The sequence below is a fragment of the Hyperolius riggenbachi genome, chromosome 1 (assembly GCF_040937935.1).
Source record: "Hyperolius riggenbachi isolate aHypRig1 chromosome 1, aHypRig1.pri, whole genome shotgun sequence".
Lineage (NCBI taxonomy): Eukaryota > Metazoa > Chordata > Amphibia > Anura > Hyperoliidae > Hyperolius > Hyperolius riggenbachi.
In genome coordinates this window covers 463,839,315-463,855,515 of record NC_090646.1, presented here as the reverse complement: position 1 = coordinate 463,855,515, position 16,201 = coordinate 463,839,315, and the positions used below count along the sequence as shown (strand labels likewise).

At 42.9% G+C, this 16,201-nt stretch overlaps 1 protein-coding gene across 2 annotated transcripts in view; it reads left to right on the top strand.

Annotated features, from left to right (window-relative positions):
- The window catches only part of ACACB (acetyl-CoA carboxylase beta), a 193,107-nt gene that overhangs the window by 39,162 nt on the left and 137,744 nt on the right, over nucleotides 1-16,201 (top strand). For both annotated transcript variants that reach the window (XM_068239413.1, XM_068239406.1), the window contains exon 2: nucleotides 531-1,059. In XM_068239413.1, the coding sequence (XP_068095514.1) occupies nucleotides 653-1,059 (407 nt within the window). In that variant the 5' untranslated portion in view covers nucleotides 531-652. The remainder of the gene's footprint in view (nucleotides 1-530; nucleotides 1,060-16,201) is intronic.

Genomic DNA, 16,201 nt, shown 5'->3' with positions numbered 1-16,201 from the left:
GCAGTCCAATCGATCTTCAATAGATTTCCTGCTGGAAATATGGAATATAGAATGTTGATGTGCTGTGTATGGTAGTGTAGATTCAAAATTTAACGGAGCCTGGTGAAGCTAAGGGGCCACTCGGTTTATGGGGAAACTGAAGACACCCCAGGTTTGGCTATAGTGTACATATTCACTTAGTTCAAGCGTTCTTTGAGGACATCCACTGCTATTATTGCTAGAAACAGCATTTTTAAATGAAGTGTCAGGGTCAAAAAATATTGACCTATGTGGATTTTTCCTTTCTCGGGATCAAAGTAAAAATGTTGACTTTGATGGACGTTTTTTTTTTCTCATCAACATAGATAAATGTGTAAATACACCTATATATATATTATGTATAAAAATCATTATATAAATAAACATGAAAGACCCATTTACCCATTGTTAATTTGGCATGCAAATGACAATCTGTATCAGCCTCGCTGATACAGTATGATACCCCACGTAGAAACTAAGATATTAAGCATTGTTTGTTTGTTTCCCCCTAGGTATCTGAATAGTGATCTGACTATTGCCATTACTACTGGCTATGTGATAGTTCTTTTGGAAATTCAAAGGAAACATTAACTATAAGAAGGACAAAGCATCTTTGCATATCAGTGACAGCATCATGGAGCCTGATACAAATTATACTGAACATTCTCAGCAAGAGGAGGCAGAAGGTCCCTCCACATCTGAAGAGTGCCTTGGAATTCTAACAGGAGCCACCTCTTATGTTCAGACACAAGCTGCAATGTCAGCAGTACCTCTAAAAAATGCATCTACTAAAATAGCAGAACAGAAACAAGTAAGATTTGGGCCTTCACAAGGGAACCTTTCACAGCCTGGGAATACAAAGGTTAAGAAACCTCCCCTCTCACGGTTTATTCTGGGGTCTTCTGAGGACAATTCTTCTGATGATGAGTCTACTGCTGGCTCCTTCAAAAGCCCTAGAAAGAGCAGTCTCACCAGTAGCACTTCTCAGACTCCATCCTTATCATCTTTACCAGAAACAGAACCGCTGCCCACAACAATCAGGTGAGCATGACTTTTTTTCAGCTGTTCCAAGACTATGCACACACTGGCTAATGACTACCAAGAATTTTGGGCAAATTCAAAAACTCAACACAGATGGTAGTAATTTGCATAGTGCAATAATGATGGGCAGGAATGTCTAGCACCCAGTTAGATCTTGCGGACACCTGTGCAAAAGTCATATATGAAAAATGCTGTAAAGCAAGGATGTTGTGAATGTTTGTTTTTTTTATTCAAGAACCTGCACTGAAGGTGCAATACTTGAAACAATATAAATAGAATTAATATTTGGTGTGGGGGGAAAGGCTGTGCATCCCTAAACACATGTTGCAATTGAATGGTTAATCGCACAGGCATACACCGCCTCTGCCAGACTGAAAAATGCATGCCCTGCATCCAAGACAAGTGCTAACATTAATTAAACTAGGAGGTACTTTAGCTTCCAATATGGTTTGCATGCAAAGTATATTATACTAGACACTTGTGCCACGGTGAGGCAGACCTCCGGGCAAGTGACCTAACCTAAATTGAAAACCTCGGGAGCAGCTATGCAAAAAAATTGTGTAACTTACATTTGGTAGAACAGCAAGGAGAACGCCAGCGCATACCACTAAGGCTGCATCTGAAATGACCACCAGCTCAGTGTGTAGCACTGCAGATACATTTCAGAATTTGAGCGTGTCATTTGCTTCTGCAAGTAAATCCCGCTGGCTCACTGTAGAGATCTGGCCTGTGTGAGAACCCTTCCATCTTTTACAAGATTATTGTCTGTAGGTACAAGTGAGGCAAGGTGCAGTCTTTATTCTGAATTTTGGTAGTGTTACTGAATTGGTAAAAAAAAAATAAAAAAATAAAAAGATGGCAACTGTACAACTGTACTGCTAACCAGTACAGGCAGAAAGATTTATTGTGCAGGTCCATAGAGGAAGGTATCTGGTCAGCCCCTACTTCATTCTACTGCATGAATGCATGACATTGGCACTAAAAATACATGGCCAGAATCATAAAGAACAGTATTCAGCAAAATAAAAAAGACGTATGTAATATCAGGGGTCCCCATCCCCCGGTCCGTGGCCCAAAAAGAGTGCGCACACTGAAATAGCATCATAGATGTGGGGACAATGCCCTTTTGAGAAGGTCTCATCTCATATGTGGGGCAAGGGACACACATAAGTTGAGCTCACGTCCCTCTTACCAGCCAGGGACTGGGTTTAAACGGTAGACCCTCTTGTTCCTGGGCTGGCCGGAGTAAGCTTGTACCAAGTTAAGAAAGCAGGGAAGTGCCCTGTGGAACGCGTGGCTAATAAAGTATACTCCTATTACTGAATCTGTCTTACTGCAGCCATTCACCGTTGTGTTTAATCCTCTTACCACACGCTCAGCTGGTGGACAAGCTTGTTAAGAGGGACCCAAGCTCCACTGCTGACAACCCATACGGGTGTCCCTAGCCCCACATACGAGGTGAGACCTTTCCAACAGGGCATTGTCCCTGCATCTATACCAATATTTTAGTGTGCGCTTTCTTATTGTCTTCCTTCACTCTCCAGTATTTGGTCTATTGTACAAATCTGGATAAATAAATGTCTTTATCCCCTACAATTGTTACATCGTGCTAGATGTCCTATGTCCAATCTGTAAATGATTCCCTTGCTTATCTGCAGATGCTAATATAAAGGAAGTTTAAGGATAGACGAAAGGTCTAGTATCATTTGAAAAAAGAAAATGTCTTTTACTCATAAATTCTTCATGGTGTGCCCGACTATAAAGAATGGTACACACTTTCAATTATGATTGGCTAATCACTAACAAATGTTACCACCTCCATGTAGTATGAGGGTTTACCTACACAATCTGCTCATAGTATTCAATATGTGTAGACCCTCATATTACACGAAGGTGGTAAATTGGGGAATGAATGGCCAATTATCATTAAAAGTGTGTACCAGGCTTAAACAGAAAACAAGGTGGTTCTTGGGGGGAGGGTTCAGATGGGACACAGAGGCATGTTCTCTGTCTCTGTGTCCCCACACCACCGCTCTCCGTACTCCCAGCGCTGCGCTATAGCCCCTCGAGTTTACACAGGAAGAAGCTCTTAGAGATCGGAAGACCTCCAGCGAGAAGGAGGTAATGTGTTCAGCCTGCCGCCGCTGCTGCCACCAATGATTGCAGGAGGGGGAGCGCTGAGAGGAGAGCCCGAGGTGAGGGAGGGGGGGAAATGTCCCCCCTCCCCACCGATCTGCCACACTCTCCTCTTATGCTGCAACCCCTCCTGCCCCCAAAAGTCCCTGAGCGGGACCCCCGCGACAACAGGAGTCGCATCCCCTATATTTACGACAGTGTCTTTAAGTGTGATGAAGGTGTGATTGAAGGTGTGGTGTAGGCATGTGTTTTACCAAAAATATGTTTTGTACTAAACGATATCGGCTTTTGATAAGGAATGCAATCCTTAGTAAAACTCATGGAGAAGCATGTGACCAGTTTGATCAGCTGATAGATTTGTAAGGTTCTGATTTGCTGTGATGACTTACTGGTTTAACGCATAATAGTGACCAGCAACTAAGAGCCTTACAAATGTATCAGCTGATCAAAATGGTCACATGCTTCTCCAAGAGTTCTCCTTAGCAGTGCCACCCCTACCATCTGATCACTGCAAATTGTAGGCTGAGACGTTTTCAAGCACAGGCTACATACATGTGTGCCTTGAGTGCCACTTAGTGGTCAGGATAGGAATTGCACTCTTTAATTGCGAAGCTACTGCTGCCTGCTCAAGCATCTACCAGATGTAGTATCAAGTGTAACTATCCATTCTTGATTACATTTTGGGGATTTAGGTCTCTTTTACACTGTGTCCATTGCATTGCGATGCAACGGACAATATCATCACATCACAACGTGATGCAATAATATTCCTAAGGCGCTATCACATTGATTGTGGTGCGTTACGGCAGGTTCTGCTGGGATAAAGCATTTATTAAAGTGCGTTTACAGAGTAACATGCTTGTTTACAGTGGCAGTGAAGCATAGTTTAATGTTACTGTATGTTTCACTGTACGGATTGCAATTCACCAGTAACATACGATGTGAGTTTTCAGCAGCATTGCGTTGCAATTGCATAGAATTGCATTGTAACGCCATGTGTAAAGTGTGAAAGGAGCCTTAGGATGGCAGTAAATCAGCAGGGGCCTGTGGTGACCGAGCCTCATAATTAATATAATGAGCATAACAGGTTACTTAAAGGGACTTATAGCCTTATTATTATTATGCATTACTATAGTACTGACATTTTTTGAAGCGCTTTACACAGCTCACTGTCAGAAGAGCTCATAAACTAGTATCGCTACTATAGTTATAGTTTAATATCTCTACCGTGTTTACTATAGTTATAGTTTAATATCTCTACTGTGTTTACTGTAGTTATAGTTTAATATCTCTACTGTGTTGGAGGATGTGAAAGGAAACCGAAATTCCTAGAGGAAACCCCTGCAAACACAGGGGTAGTGCCCTGGCTGGGAGATCAAATCTGGTATTCTTGTGTTACTAGGCAAGAGTGCTAGTTACTTAGTTTTCATTGATTTACTTCAAACCTTCTCAGTTAAATTGAGATTAAATCACTTTAGTATGGGACTGGCTTCATTTGAGCTACCAGGGTATTGTCAGATTCATAGGATAGTAAGCTACAGTTTCTTCAGGGTTAATATTAGCCCTCTATACTGCCAGTCACTACTTCACGTGTAATAAAGGTCATAGGAAACTTCTAAACTTTTTTTTTGTATTTTAATAAATAAAGTTTTAATAATAAAGTGCAGATACCAGACTGACAAAGAAGTTCAATTTCAGCTTCAGACAGTTTTCCAAATTCAGACCTGGCTGCAAAGGGAAAGGGAAAGATGCTTTTAATTGCATTAATTTAATAAAATAAAATGAAATCTTGTGGAGCACTTATGTACAGCTGAAAAGGCCAGCAGAAAAAGCTTTCCTTCTATAGTTGGTATTATATGAAGAGGACAGCACGCTCTATATTTGTGTCTATGCCTTCTCATTGTATGTTATTGTTTGTCAGATAATATTTCAGGACTGTCCAGATGGCGTTAATCACAATTCCCTATTGGCTGGATAGCTGTATACGACATAGGGAACATGAAGATATAGCAGTTTGTTTTCCTGGCTGTAGCGCACGCTGTTCCCTCTGTACTTGTGTCCCTATTTGAAATCAACAAGGTTATCCTAAAGGTTAAAAAACAGCTTTTCAGTTCTTCATTGCACAACGTGTCACACTTGGCATCTTGCGTGTAAGAATGATAAATTCCAGCTGGCTGATCATGCCTGGGATTTGTTGCCAGTAGGGAAAGATCATCAAGGCCTCAGCTAAGGCCTGTGTGTTATTTTGGCCCTTATTAAAAAGCTATTAATGTTCTCTTTTATTTTTTGTAATGCACATCATTCATTGGCTGCTGGTCAGTAAGGAGTTTCATCAGGCAGAGGCAGCAAACATTCCAATGCAATTTGCGGCTATGGAGTTGGGCTTTTTTTTTAATAGCTGAACTCTGATTAGTGGCAGTGATTGAAGAGGTATGTGCAGCTGAAGTTCGGCTTGTATAGCCAAACTCAGGCTCAGGCATAGTGGTGGTGATTTAAAGGGACCTCCAGTGTACATCAGACATTCCGCAGGTCATCTTCTAGAAAGTTACAAGTAATTGCTTTGTCTTTTCCCCCGAATTCCTCCCCAAGCACCGTATCTGCTGGCTTCCAGTACATGACCCCGCCCCTGCTAAAAAACACCATGATGTTTTCTCTATCTCTAGTTTAGAAAACACCATGACATTTTCAGAATTTGGGCAGGGCTACGCACTGGGAGCCAGCAGATACTGAGGAATTGGGGGGGTGGGGGCTATAGGATAAGACAGGTAATTATAACTTCCTATTAAAAGAGGACCCGTGGAATGTGCAATTTACATTGGAGGTCCACTTTAATAGGTGCTCGTGCCAGGGGCTACTTACGGCACTGGGAGTTTGGCTACAGCAGGTGGCATCATGACAGTAGCAATGGTCACTCGGCTCTCAGGTATGGCAGAGCGCCAGGGGGGTTACTTACGGTTACAGCTGGCACCAAGTGTTCAGTTACACTGTAGGTTGGGGGGTTAGTGTTAGGCATAGGTAGGGGAGGGGACTGAAGTCAATAGTAGAATATTGGTAACTACTGATATTCTACTATATAGGCTTCATCCGGCGCCAAAATTACCAGATGCATTTTTTTCATGTATGCCATAAGTTGAGTTTGTGAGCAGCGAACTGGAGTCTATGGCGAGGAGACCAATTTAATGTATTTATTTCCTCATTAACACTGTTAAGGGAAAAAAATTATGCATGTTTCAATTAATATATTATGGTATAGTATTCTGACAGAATCCATGTACCATACTTAAATCAAAACATTAAAGTGGAGCATGCAGTAGTCCTTCCTGGAGTTCTATTGCTGCTCCTTTTGGAGAGATCTATGCCTGTGACATTTTGTCAAAGAAAACATTTCCACAGGAAATAAGTTATATACCTTTTGCAGTTAGCACAGTGGCAGCGGCTGTTACTGCTGCTGGCCCCTGCATGTGGCACTGAAACTACAACCTGCGGACCGCATGGAATTTACAACTGTAGAGAGCTTTGGAGCCACCCGAAATGGCTGGACAGGCTGCATTTTCCCCGGGCCAGGCTTTGGACATGCCTGATCTATAGAGTTGCTCGCATGTAGAAAAATATCATGGTGAAGCATGTAAACATTGTGATCAGGTTATTGATTAATAAGGGTAAATTACAATCATGTGTCACTTCTGTTTCCTGTCTGTCTCAATCTCCATACACACACCAGATGAAACTCGGTCAAGGTGGTTGATAACGACCACCTCTGACGAGAATCTATCATGTCTTTGGCAGCTACTGACCCCTCTCGTCTGCTTGCCCAACAATCTGTATTCGATCACTTCTGCCTAGCTGTGGCCAATAGCATTGTTCTTTTCACTTACCTTGTTACCACATGACGTCACAAACGTGCCGATCCGTCGTCCCTCTGCCCCCCACATAGCAACGGTATATGTTGCTAGCCTACAAGCTCAGCCCAGCAATGTTGCCTGTAGAATTAGGTACCAATCCCTGCCGGTTGACATTGATTTTGCCTGTGTATGGGCCTTTACACACCCCTGTGAATCCTGCTTTGCCACCAATGGGTGATGTGTTCAACTGTCAGCGTAGCACCACAAGTGTTTGTAAGTGTGCAAGTGGGGCATGTTATGCTGCAGGCACCCACATTGTGGCATTGCTTGTATATTGCCAAGGTGAGGGCATCATTAAGAGGTGGGGAGCAGAGACAAGAAGGAAAGTTGATATACAGGGGACACATACACACAGCATGGCAACTATCATCACGATTGCCACCTTGCTAAGGAGCAATAGCGTTCTGCATGTCCATCCACATAGAATGGATAGTGTGTAGAATGGATGATCTGACACACAGTATGAGCATTATTATAATTAAGGCCTATCATAAATACACCATGTCATAAATACCCCCCCCCCCCCCCCCCCAATAAACCCCATCACTGGTGAGAGATCACCATGGCGAATCATAGGGGAAGCTTTGGCACGTGACAAATCGGGCAGGGGTGCTGGCACCAGACCCGCCAATCACAGCCGCCCACTGCTCCTGTTGCTAACTGGTGCCAATGGTTTTGCGGGCATTAGGCCAGTCCCTGCACTTATCAATATCAGCTTCCCCTGGGACTGGTTATGGTGATCTCTCGCCAGTGATGAGGTCTTACTGTAGCAGGCCTTAATAAGAGGCATATATCAACATTTCACCTGCTTATGATGTCACAGGAAAGGGGGGTAGGTGCCACCGGTTGAATGAGTATGGGGATGTCTGGATGAGGAGGGTAGTGTGTGTGCCAGGAGGGCGGGTGGGAGAGCAGAGAGGAGGCAGGCATCAGGTGGCCCAAACTGTTTGTCTAATCGCCAGCCCCTAGATTTTGGCGCCTGAATCACGTGATTCAGATGGCTTCATGTTAGGTCCGCCACTGTTTGCATTGCAGAATAATTCTGAGTGTCATCTTACTGCCCATACAATTCTGTGGGGCTGTGCACATCTCTGTTTTGTAAGGGATCATGTTATTCTAAGCCACTGCATGCAGGCTTTGCAGTGCTTTGCCCAGTCTCAATGCAGTTAACACACATTGTAACGCGTACATTATACAACGCACCACTGTGAATCCAGCCTCAGATTCTAATCTGTGTAAAGATTCTTGGATGGTTACAGATTGAGGCTAGGTTCACAGTGGTCAGTTGCACATTAAAATGTGTGTGAACTGCAATGGAGACGTGACATAGACTTTAATACAAAGCCTGCATTCAGTGAGTTAGAGTAATGCAATCCGTTACTGTTAACAGGCCCATAGAATTGTATGGGTAGTGAGTTGACATGCAGAATTATTCTGCAATGCAACTGACCACTGTGAACAGGGTCTTAACCTCCAAGTTTCTGTAATGAGAGAAACCAGGAGCCCAATGGTGCAGTGTCGTAAAATTATCTATAATCTGAATAAGGTAGTAAGTTATACTCACTATGGTGGTTGCACTCCTGAAACCACTGTCAGAGCCAACAGGAAACTCACCATTCCCGTTCGGTATCCCAGGTCTGCTGCGCAGGTTCTGGTAAGTCGCTCTCCCTCAATTATTGAAAAACGGTGATGTTCAATACTCTACCCCGAAGGGTAGGAATAATATTATAGATAAACAGTGGGAGGGTAGGAATAACACCATTGGGAGGTGCACTTTAAATTGCTAACAACTTTTATAATAATATGATTAGGACTAGTTTGGTCTTTCCTCCTTCTAGGATCAAACCACATGAGGTAGAAATGTTTAATAGGAGGCGCCCACACTCTTGACTGCTGCAACTTTATATTAATCTGAGGAAACGGGCCAGTACCCTTAAAATGCGTTGTCTTTCTGTGCATCAAATAAATATTACTTTCTACCTCATGTGGTGTGATCCTAGAAGGAGGTAAGACCAAACTACTCCTAATCATATTATTATAGAAATTGTAAGCAATTGGCGCCCCCCACTGTTTATGTATCAGATTCTAATCTGTTTGTACTCACCTTCACTATAAAATGTGCATTCTCCATCTGATGGAAATGAAACTACAGAAAACCTGCAAATGTTGCCTGCAGATGCTTTGTACTCTCCTTCACTATAAAATGTGCATTCTCCATCTGATGGAAATGAAACCACAGAAAACCTGCAAATGTTGCCTGCAGATGCTTACATTATATTTCGTGATTTGTATACACAATTTAGGGCTGTTGTGTACAGATGTGCCCCAAGGGAGAGCAGTAGAGAGTCTAGGTGAATCAGCACGCTTGGGCTGGAGGCTGTCAAAAACTTAATTGCAGCAAGCAAAGAAGTTAGGACATACATTAAGGGCTTGTTCACACTATGAGCATTATCGGATTTTTTTAAACGCTGACGATTTTAGAAATTGCCCTAAAAGCGCTTGTGCAATCATTTCCTATGAGCACGTTTATATATGAGCGTTTCGATTTTCAGCAAACCATTTTTCTGAGCGCTTTTGCTATAATGGAAGGTATAGGAAAAGTGCAAAATGTTTGAAAAAGCGCTTTGTATAGCGATGTTCTGAGCGGTTTTAAAAATAAATACATTGTATTTATTCTTTTTCGGGTCGAAGAGTTCACTTCCTGACGAATTGCAGTTGCTTAGCAAAAGCGCTTAGAAAAAAGCACAAATCGCAGGGAAAACCACTTTGAAAAAAAGCTGAATAAGTCGCTGAGCGCTTGCGATAGTGCTGGTGATTTATAATGTGAACAAGGCCTTACAGAAACCCAAAGGAATCCAGTGTACTGTTATACATCATTATAATTATGTTGTGCAGAGACGTGACAGACTGCCATGTGGTTTGCCAGCTTATCTTTCCGTGGAAGGGAAGCCTTAGTTGAACTTTTAAAGGTGGAACATCTTTCACACGCATGCTGTACGGGCATTTGAGACTTGATGCCACTGTACCTTTAACTTGTTATCAGTGCACATGAACGTATGATGGTTGAGAGAGCACAGATTACTGCGGTGACAAAGGTGAATACAGATGGGAAGAGGTGTTGCTGGCTTATTCCATAGAATGTGCAGTATCAATGGCCACAGAGACACCAGCCATGGAGGAGCCCATGTTTGTTTTAGGGTGAGTTGAGGGGAGTTGGGGCACTGGGAGAAATGCAGAATCTCATTGCTATTATTAGCAATATCTACCATCCTCTCTGCTATCATTGTTCAGCTTCAGTACTGCCTGAGTCATGTTTCAGAATCAGAAATAAGCATACGGCCAGTGAACCCAGAATAACGTTGCAGAATGTGACTTGCGTCAGGGAGTGAATTAAAAAAACGGGAAAAGTGCTTAGCCCAACGCTAACGCGAGCGGAACGCAATGTGAATGAGGCCTAACCGATTCTCTTTCATTCGGCTGGTCTCTCTTTTACATGTGATTGCCTTCTTCTTAGCAAGTATTTGAGGAAAAGTCAAATATTTTAGACATTTAAAATGTTATTTTTAAGCCACTAATGTTATTTGTAAACACTGATATTTATTTTGGATAAAATACAGCCCTGAAATATGTAATGACGATGATTTATTTGCAAAGCTTGTAGATGTATGTAACATTGATTTTTACATGACTGGTATCAATGAGGAGGAGATTTAAGCCTGGTACACACTTTCAATTATGATTAGCCAATCACTAACCAATTTTACCACCTCTGTGTAGTATGAGGGCTTACATACACAATGGGCCTGATTCACAAAGCGGTGCAAACTTTTTCGCGGACTTTTGCGCGCGCAATTTGCCGTGATTCGTGCGATCGCGGACTTTTGCGCGTGCAAAAGTCAGCGATCGCGCGAATCGCAGCAAATTGCGCGCGCAAAAGTCCGCGAAAAAGTTTGCACCGCTTTGTGAATCAGGCCCAAAGTGCTAATAGTTTTCCACATCTGTTGACCCTCATACTACATGAAGGTGCGAAAATTGGTCAATTAGCAAAACATCAGTGCCTGTAAAATGCTTTCACAGTCTATTTACAGTATTTCCTTCTTTTTCACGCATGCCCGTGCACACAAAAGTTAACAAATATCTGCAGATCTCATACACACCTTGCTTAATGAACAATCGTCTGTGGATCAGATCTACCGGGATGGATCGGAAAGATTGAGAGACACATATTTTTCGTTGCTATCTTTGGAGGCCTTTTGTGAACTTTTTATTTTTTTATTTTTTTTTTACAAAGATTATCTGCAGATTATATTTGATCTATCGTTTTCAAAGACTTTTATCTTGTGTGTACCCAGCTATAGTATTCAGGGGCAATTTGCCTCAATGGAAGGTATAGGGAAATCTCAAAACGCTTGGAAAAGCGCTTTGTATAGCCATCGCTTTTAAGAATAAATACAATGTATTTACTCTTTTCTGGGTCAAAGAGCTCACTTCTTGACTTGCGTCAGGAAGTGAAAAAACAGAATCATTCTGCAAAAGTGCTTAGTAAAGTGGTTTACAAAAAATCACAACGCGCAGGTAAGCCGCCGGGAGGCGATAAAAATAATCGCGCACAAAATTGCAGAAAAGCTGGCGTCAGCGATTGCGATTTTAGATGTGAACAAGGCCTGAAAGCACGTGTGCAATGTTTTCCTATGAGAGTGTTCACATGTGAGCGTTTCGATTTCTTTGAAATCGCAAACGCGCTAAAGTACCATTTTCTGAGTACTTTGGCTCAATGGAAGGTATAGGGAAATCGCAAAGCACTTGAAAAAGTGCTTTGTATAGCGATTTCCCAAGCGCTTTTATGAATAAATACATTGTATTTATTGATTTCTGGAACAAAGAGTTCACTTTCTAACTGACGTCAAGAAGTGAAAAAAACAAATCGCGCAGCAAAAGTGCTTACAAAAGGGCTTTTCTAAGCACAAAGCGCAAGTGCTTGGCCTTTAAAGCGCTTTTTAAAATTGCTAGCACTTAAAAAAATCTCAAAGCCCTCATAGGGCTGGTTCACACTTGGCGATTCTTCAGCGCTTTGCTGATCGCCGGCGAGCAGCAAAGCGCTGCTACTAATGTACCCTATGGATACATTCACACAGCAGCGGTTGGGATTTCAATTAATTGCAAATGCAGCATTCTGGGGGGGGGGGGGGGGGGTGGATGTGTCGGATGGGGCGATTGCGCTGTGAGTCTCGTTCTATTGAACGGGAATCACAAGAGCAAATCACGCTGAATCACGAGATTTGGGCAGTAAATCGCGATCGCAGAGTCAAACACGATCACGGGCTAGCGGCACTCCAAGCGCCGAGTGTGAGCTAGCCCTAATAGTGTGAACAAGTCCATTGGGAGCTTTTTTAAAAAAGAAAACTTGGATTCAAAATCATTTAGCTCCACCAACTGGTCATTGCATGGTAATATTCTCTACCTTCTCTAACTTGTTCTCAGGCCTCACTAGTTTCTAGCAGTAAATGTTTGATGGCGTTTCCCCAGAAAGCAGCTGGGTTAATCAGTGCTTCAGCCAATTAGCTAGTTATCCCTGTGTCTTGTGTACAGGGAGTCTGGAAACATGAGCATTTGATTAGGCCGGAGTACAGATTTGAGGTTCCCTTCCTCTGGGGGATAGAACTAGCTACAATTGTTAGGTAATTTTTTTTATACATTTTAAACTAACCCCACTTTCAGACTTCACCCTTGTATGATAAAAGGATTCAGTATTCACATACATCACAAGAACGTTGATGGAGATGCAAGGTAAGAGTTTAGGTAGATAGGCCATTACAAGCTGTGACAGCAGTATATTTGTCTGCAACTGTGTAGAGATCTATATAAATCAAGTTAAACTTGGTGGTACACATTTAAGATAATCTTTGCAAACTGAGCACTCAATCTGGTGCATATGTTTGTCAGGAAGGTTTGAACAATGGATCTCTCTACAGATGCTATATACATGCAAACAATCGGTTCATGCAAAAGACCCAAGAAATACTCTTGTAGTCCATTAATTTCCTTCTTTTTCATTCATGCACTGTGCTTATGCCTGGTACACCCCATGCAATTTCCCATTAGATAGATGGGTCGAATAAATAATTTCTGACAGGTCTGATCTGATTTTCGATTGTTTTGCATAGAAGTGATCAGAAAAACAATTGGAAATCTGATCAGATCTGTCAGAAATTATCTGAAAGATCTGATCAGATTTCCGATCGTTTTTCTGATCACTTCTATAAAAGTTGATCAGAAATCAGATCAGACCTGTCGTAAATTATTTATTTGACCCATCTCTCTGATGGGAAATTGCATGGTGTGTCCCAGGCTTAAGAAATATCTGTGATCTCTCTCTATCTTTGGAAGTCTTGTGAACTGTTTTTGGTACTTATCCGTTAGCTGGGCGCATCCGGCAGGTGGCGCTAATTACTATTCCCCCTCCAGGCCGACATGGATAGTAGGGAAAGATGTAACTCTGGTGGAGTTTTGTCGCCACCCAGAGGATGCGCCCGGCTAACGGATAAGTACCCTGTTTTTACAAAGATTATCTGCCGATCAATTGTTGATCTTTCATTTCCCAAGACTTTTATTTTACGTGTTTTGTTTAGGCAGTGATCACACTTGCAAAGATTCACATGCATTTTCGCTGTTCAAAAACCGCATACTTTAATGCGCTTCCCTATGGAGAATCACAGGGAACTGGGGGGTAATGTGCATTTTCCCGCTGTGGGGAAAAAATTCTGGTTATTTTCTGCAAATTCAAGTGTGACCCCAGGCTTAAAGTATCTGTAGGGAAATAAAGGGCCCCTTGGGGGTACTTACCTCAGGAGGGGTAAGCCTACAGATCCTAATGAGGCTTCCCCCATTATCCTAAGCTCCTTCCAGCAATGGCACCCCCGTTGCAACACTGACATTAATATCTACAATTAGCAGAGCGTGCAAGCGCACTAGCCGCTTCCTGCTCGGGCTCTGGAGGAAATAACCGAGCCCAATCAGGTCCCCTGTACTGTGCATATACTGTGCATATCTGTTGGTCCTCATACTACCTGGAGATAGTAACACTGGATGTGTGTACCAGGTTTTACTCACTTTTGTGAGTAGCATCACCTCAAATACTACCTGACACACAAACACACATTTGTATAAGCGCTTCATAATTGTGTATATTTGTGTGTCAAACATTCCCTTATTCTATAAATTAACTTTGAGGCTGGGTTCACAGTGGTCAGTTGCTTAACCTTTTTTTTTTTTTTTTAAACACGCAGCTAGCACTTTGCTAGCTGCGTGTGGGGGACGATGCGCCGCCGATGCGCCGCTACCCGTCACGTAAGGGCCCCCCTCCCGAGACCCCTGAGCAGCCTGGCCAATCAGTGCCAGGCAGCGCTGCGGTGTGGATCGGGACTCCTGATGACGTCGATGATGTCATCACGATCGTCACCATGACGACGGGGGAAGCCCTCCAAGAAATCCCGTTCAGAACGGGATTTCCAGATGGGCTAATGCGCCGGAAGCGATCGAAAAGGCGAGTAAGACGCCGCCGGGAGGGAGGAATCATGTAGCTAGCGCTAGGCTAGCTACATGGTTTAAAAAAAATAAAAAATACTGCTGCGCCGCCACCCTGGCGATCTTAATAGAACGCCAGGGTGGTTAAAGGACAACTGAAGTGAGAAGGATATAGAGTCTGCCATATTTATTTCCTTTTAAACAATACCAGTTGCCTGGCAGCTCTACTATCTATTAAGCTGCAGTAGTGTCTAAACAACACCAGAAACAAGCATGCAGCTAATCTTGTGAGTTCTGACAATAATGTCAAACACCTGATCTGCTCTGTCAGGAACCGACCCGCGGCACGCCTGCGTATACGGTTCCCGACTGCGGGTTTGACCAGACTGAGAGGGGAAGCAGCCTTAGTCAAGCTAAAACAAGGCTGGGACCCCTCAGAACACCTCTCACTGCCACCACTAGCGGTTCGCTAGACACTTCCACTCTGCTGTCGAGTCCTCAGCGCGCACTCCGCGTTTTCGTATTTGGGTCAGCTTTGCGCTTAGGCCAAATACGGGAACGCCACGCACCCACACACACACACAGTTGCAATCTTACACTGTCGTGAAGCAAAGACCCACTAACAGTCGTTCCGAACGATACTGTTAGCCACTCTGCTGTCGCTACTCGCACTGGCGTTGTTCGTACGTTGGGTCAGCTGCGCGCTTAGGCCAACGTATGACAAACGCCCCCACACACAATGCAATTACAATTTCATACGGTAGTGTTGCTTAAGCGTACAATTAGGCATGAACTTATACACGGTTACACTTCAGTCTCTTCTAGGCTATGAGTGTTAGTTTAGTACGGCAGAAGTCAAGCTTATTAAATAATAATTTAATATTCCAGAAAAACATAGAACAGTGCAGAACTTAATATATACAAAAAGATTACAAAAAACTAAGTAAAAATAGTTACAAGATAAAAGTTACAAAGATAACAGGTTACAAAGATACAACACCAAGCAATTTGCTTACCAAAAATACAGGAATCCAGATAGAAGAACCTTGGACTTTTGTGGACGGACACAATTCTGGTTAGACCAGGAGTTCACTAGCTTGGGCCAGGAGACCGGCTGCCACTACCGTCAGAAGAGAACTGATTTGAGGTAGATGTCCCCTGGTTTTTATAATGAAATATTCGCCTCGAGGCTGTAAGCCTGTGTGGACGGGGGGAAGCTAGATTTAATTACATCCTCAGTCATAATTGGATCTCCAGAGATCTAACATCCACCTGCGAAAAATAATAATAATGGGACAATAGCTGACACCAGACTCAAAAGCCATGCCGACCAGCCTATTCTTCCTCAATTGGCCGCTAATTAGCAGTACACACAGTTTCCCCGGCTGGACAATGAGGGCAGAGGTAATGTACATTTACATGCAGACTTACATTATCCTTCAGATTACTCTGGCCAGGTGGCCAATTACTACCAAGCACAATACACATCTGAGGTTTTACCCAGTAGACAGAAAAAAGACAGAAATATGTTCTGTTATTATCCTTAACATTATCAGCACCCCAATATATCACCACATGCT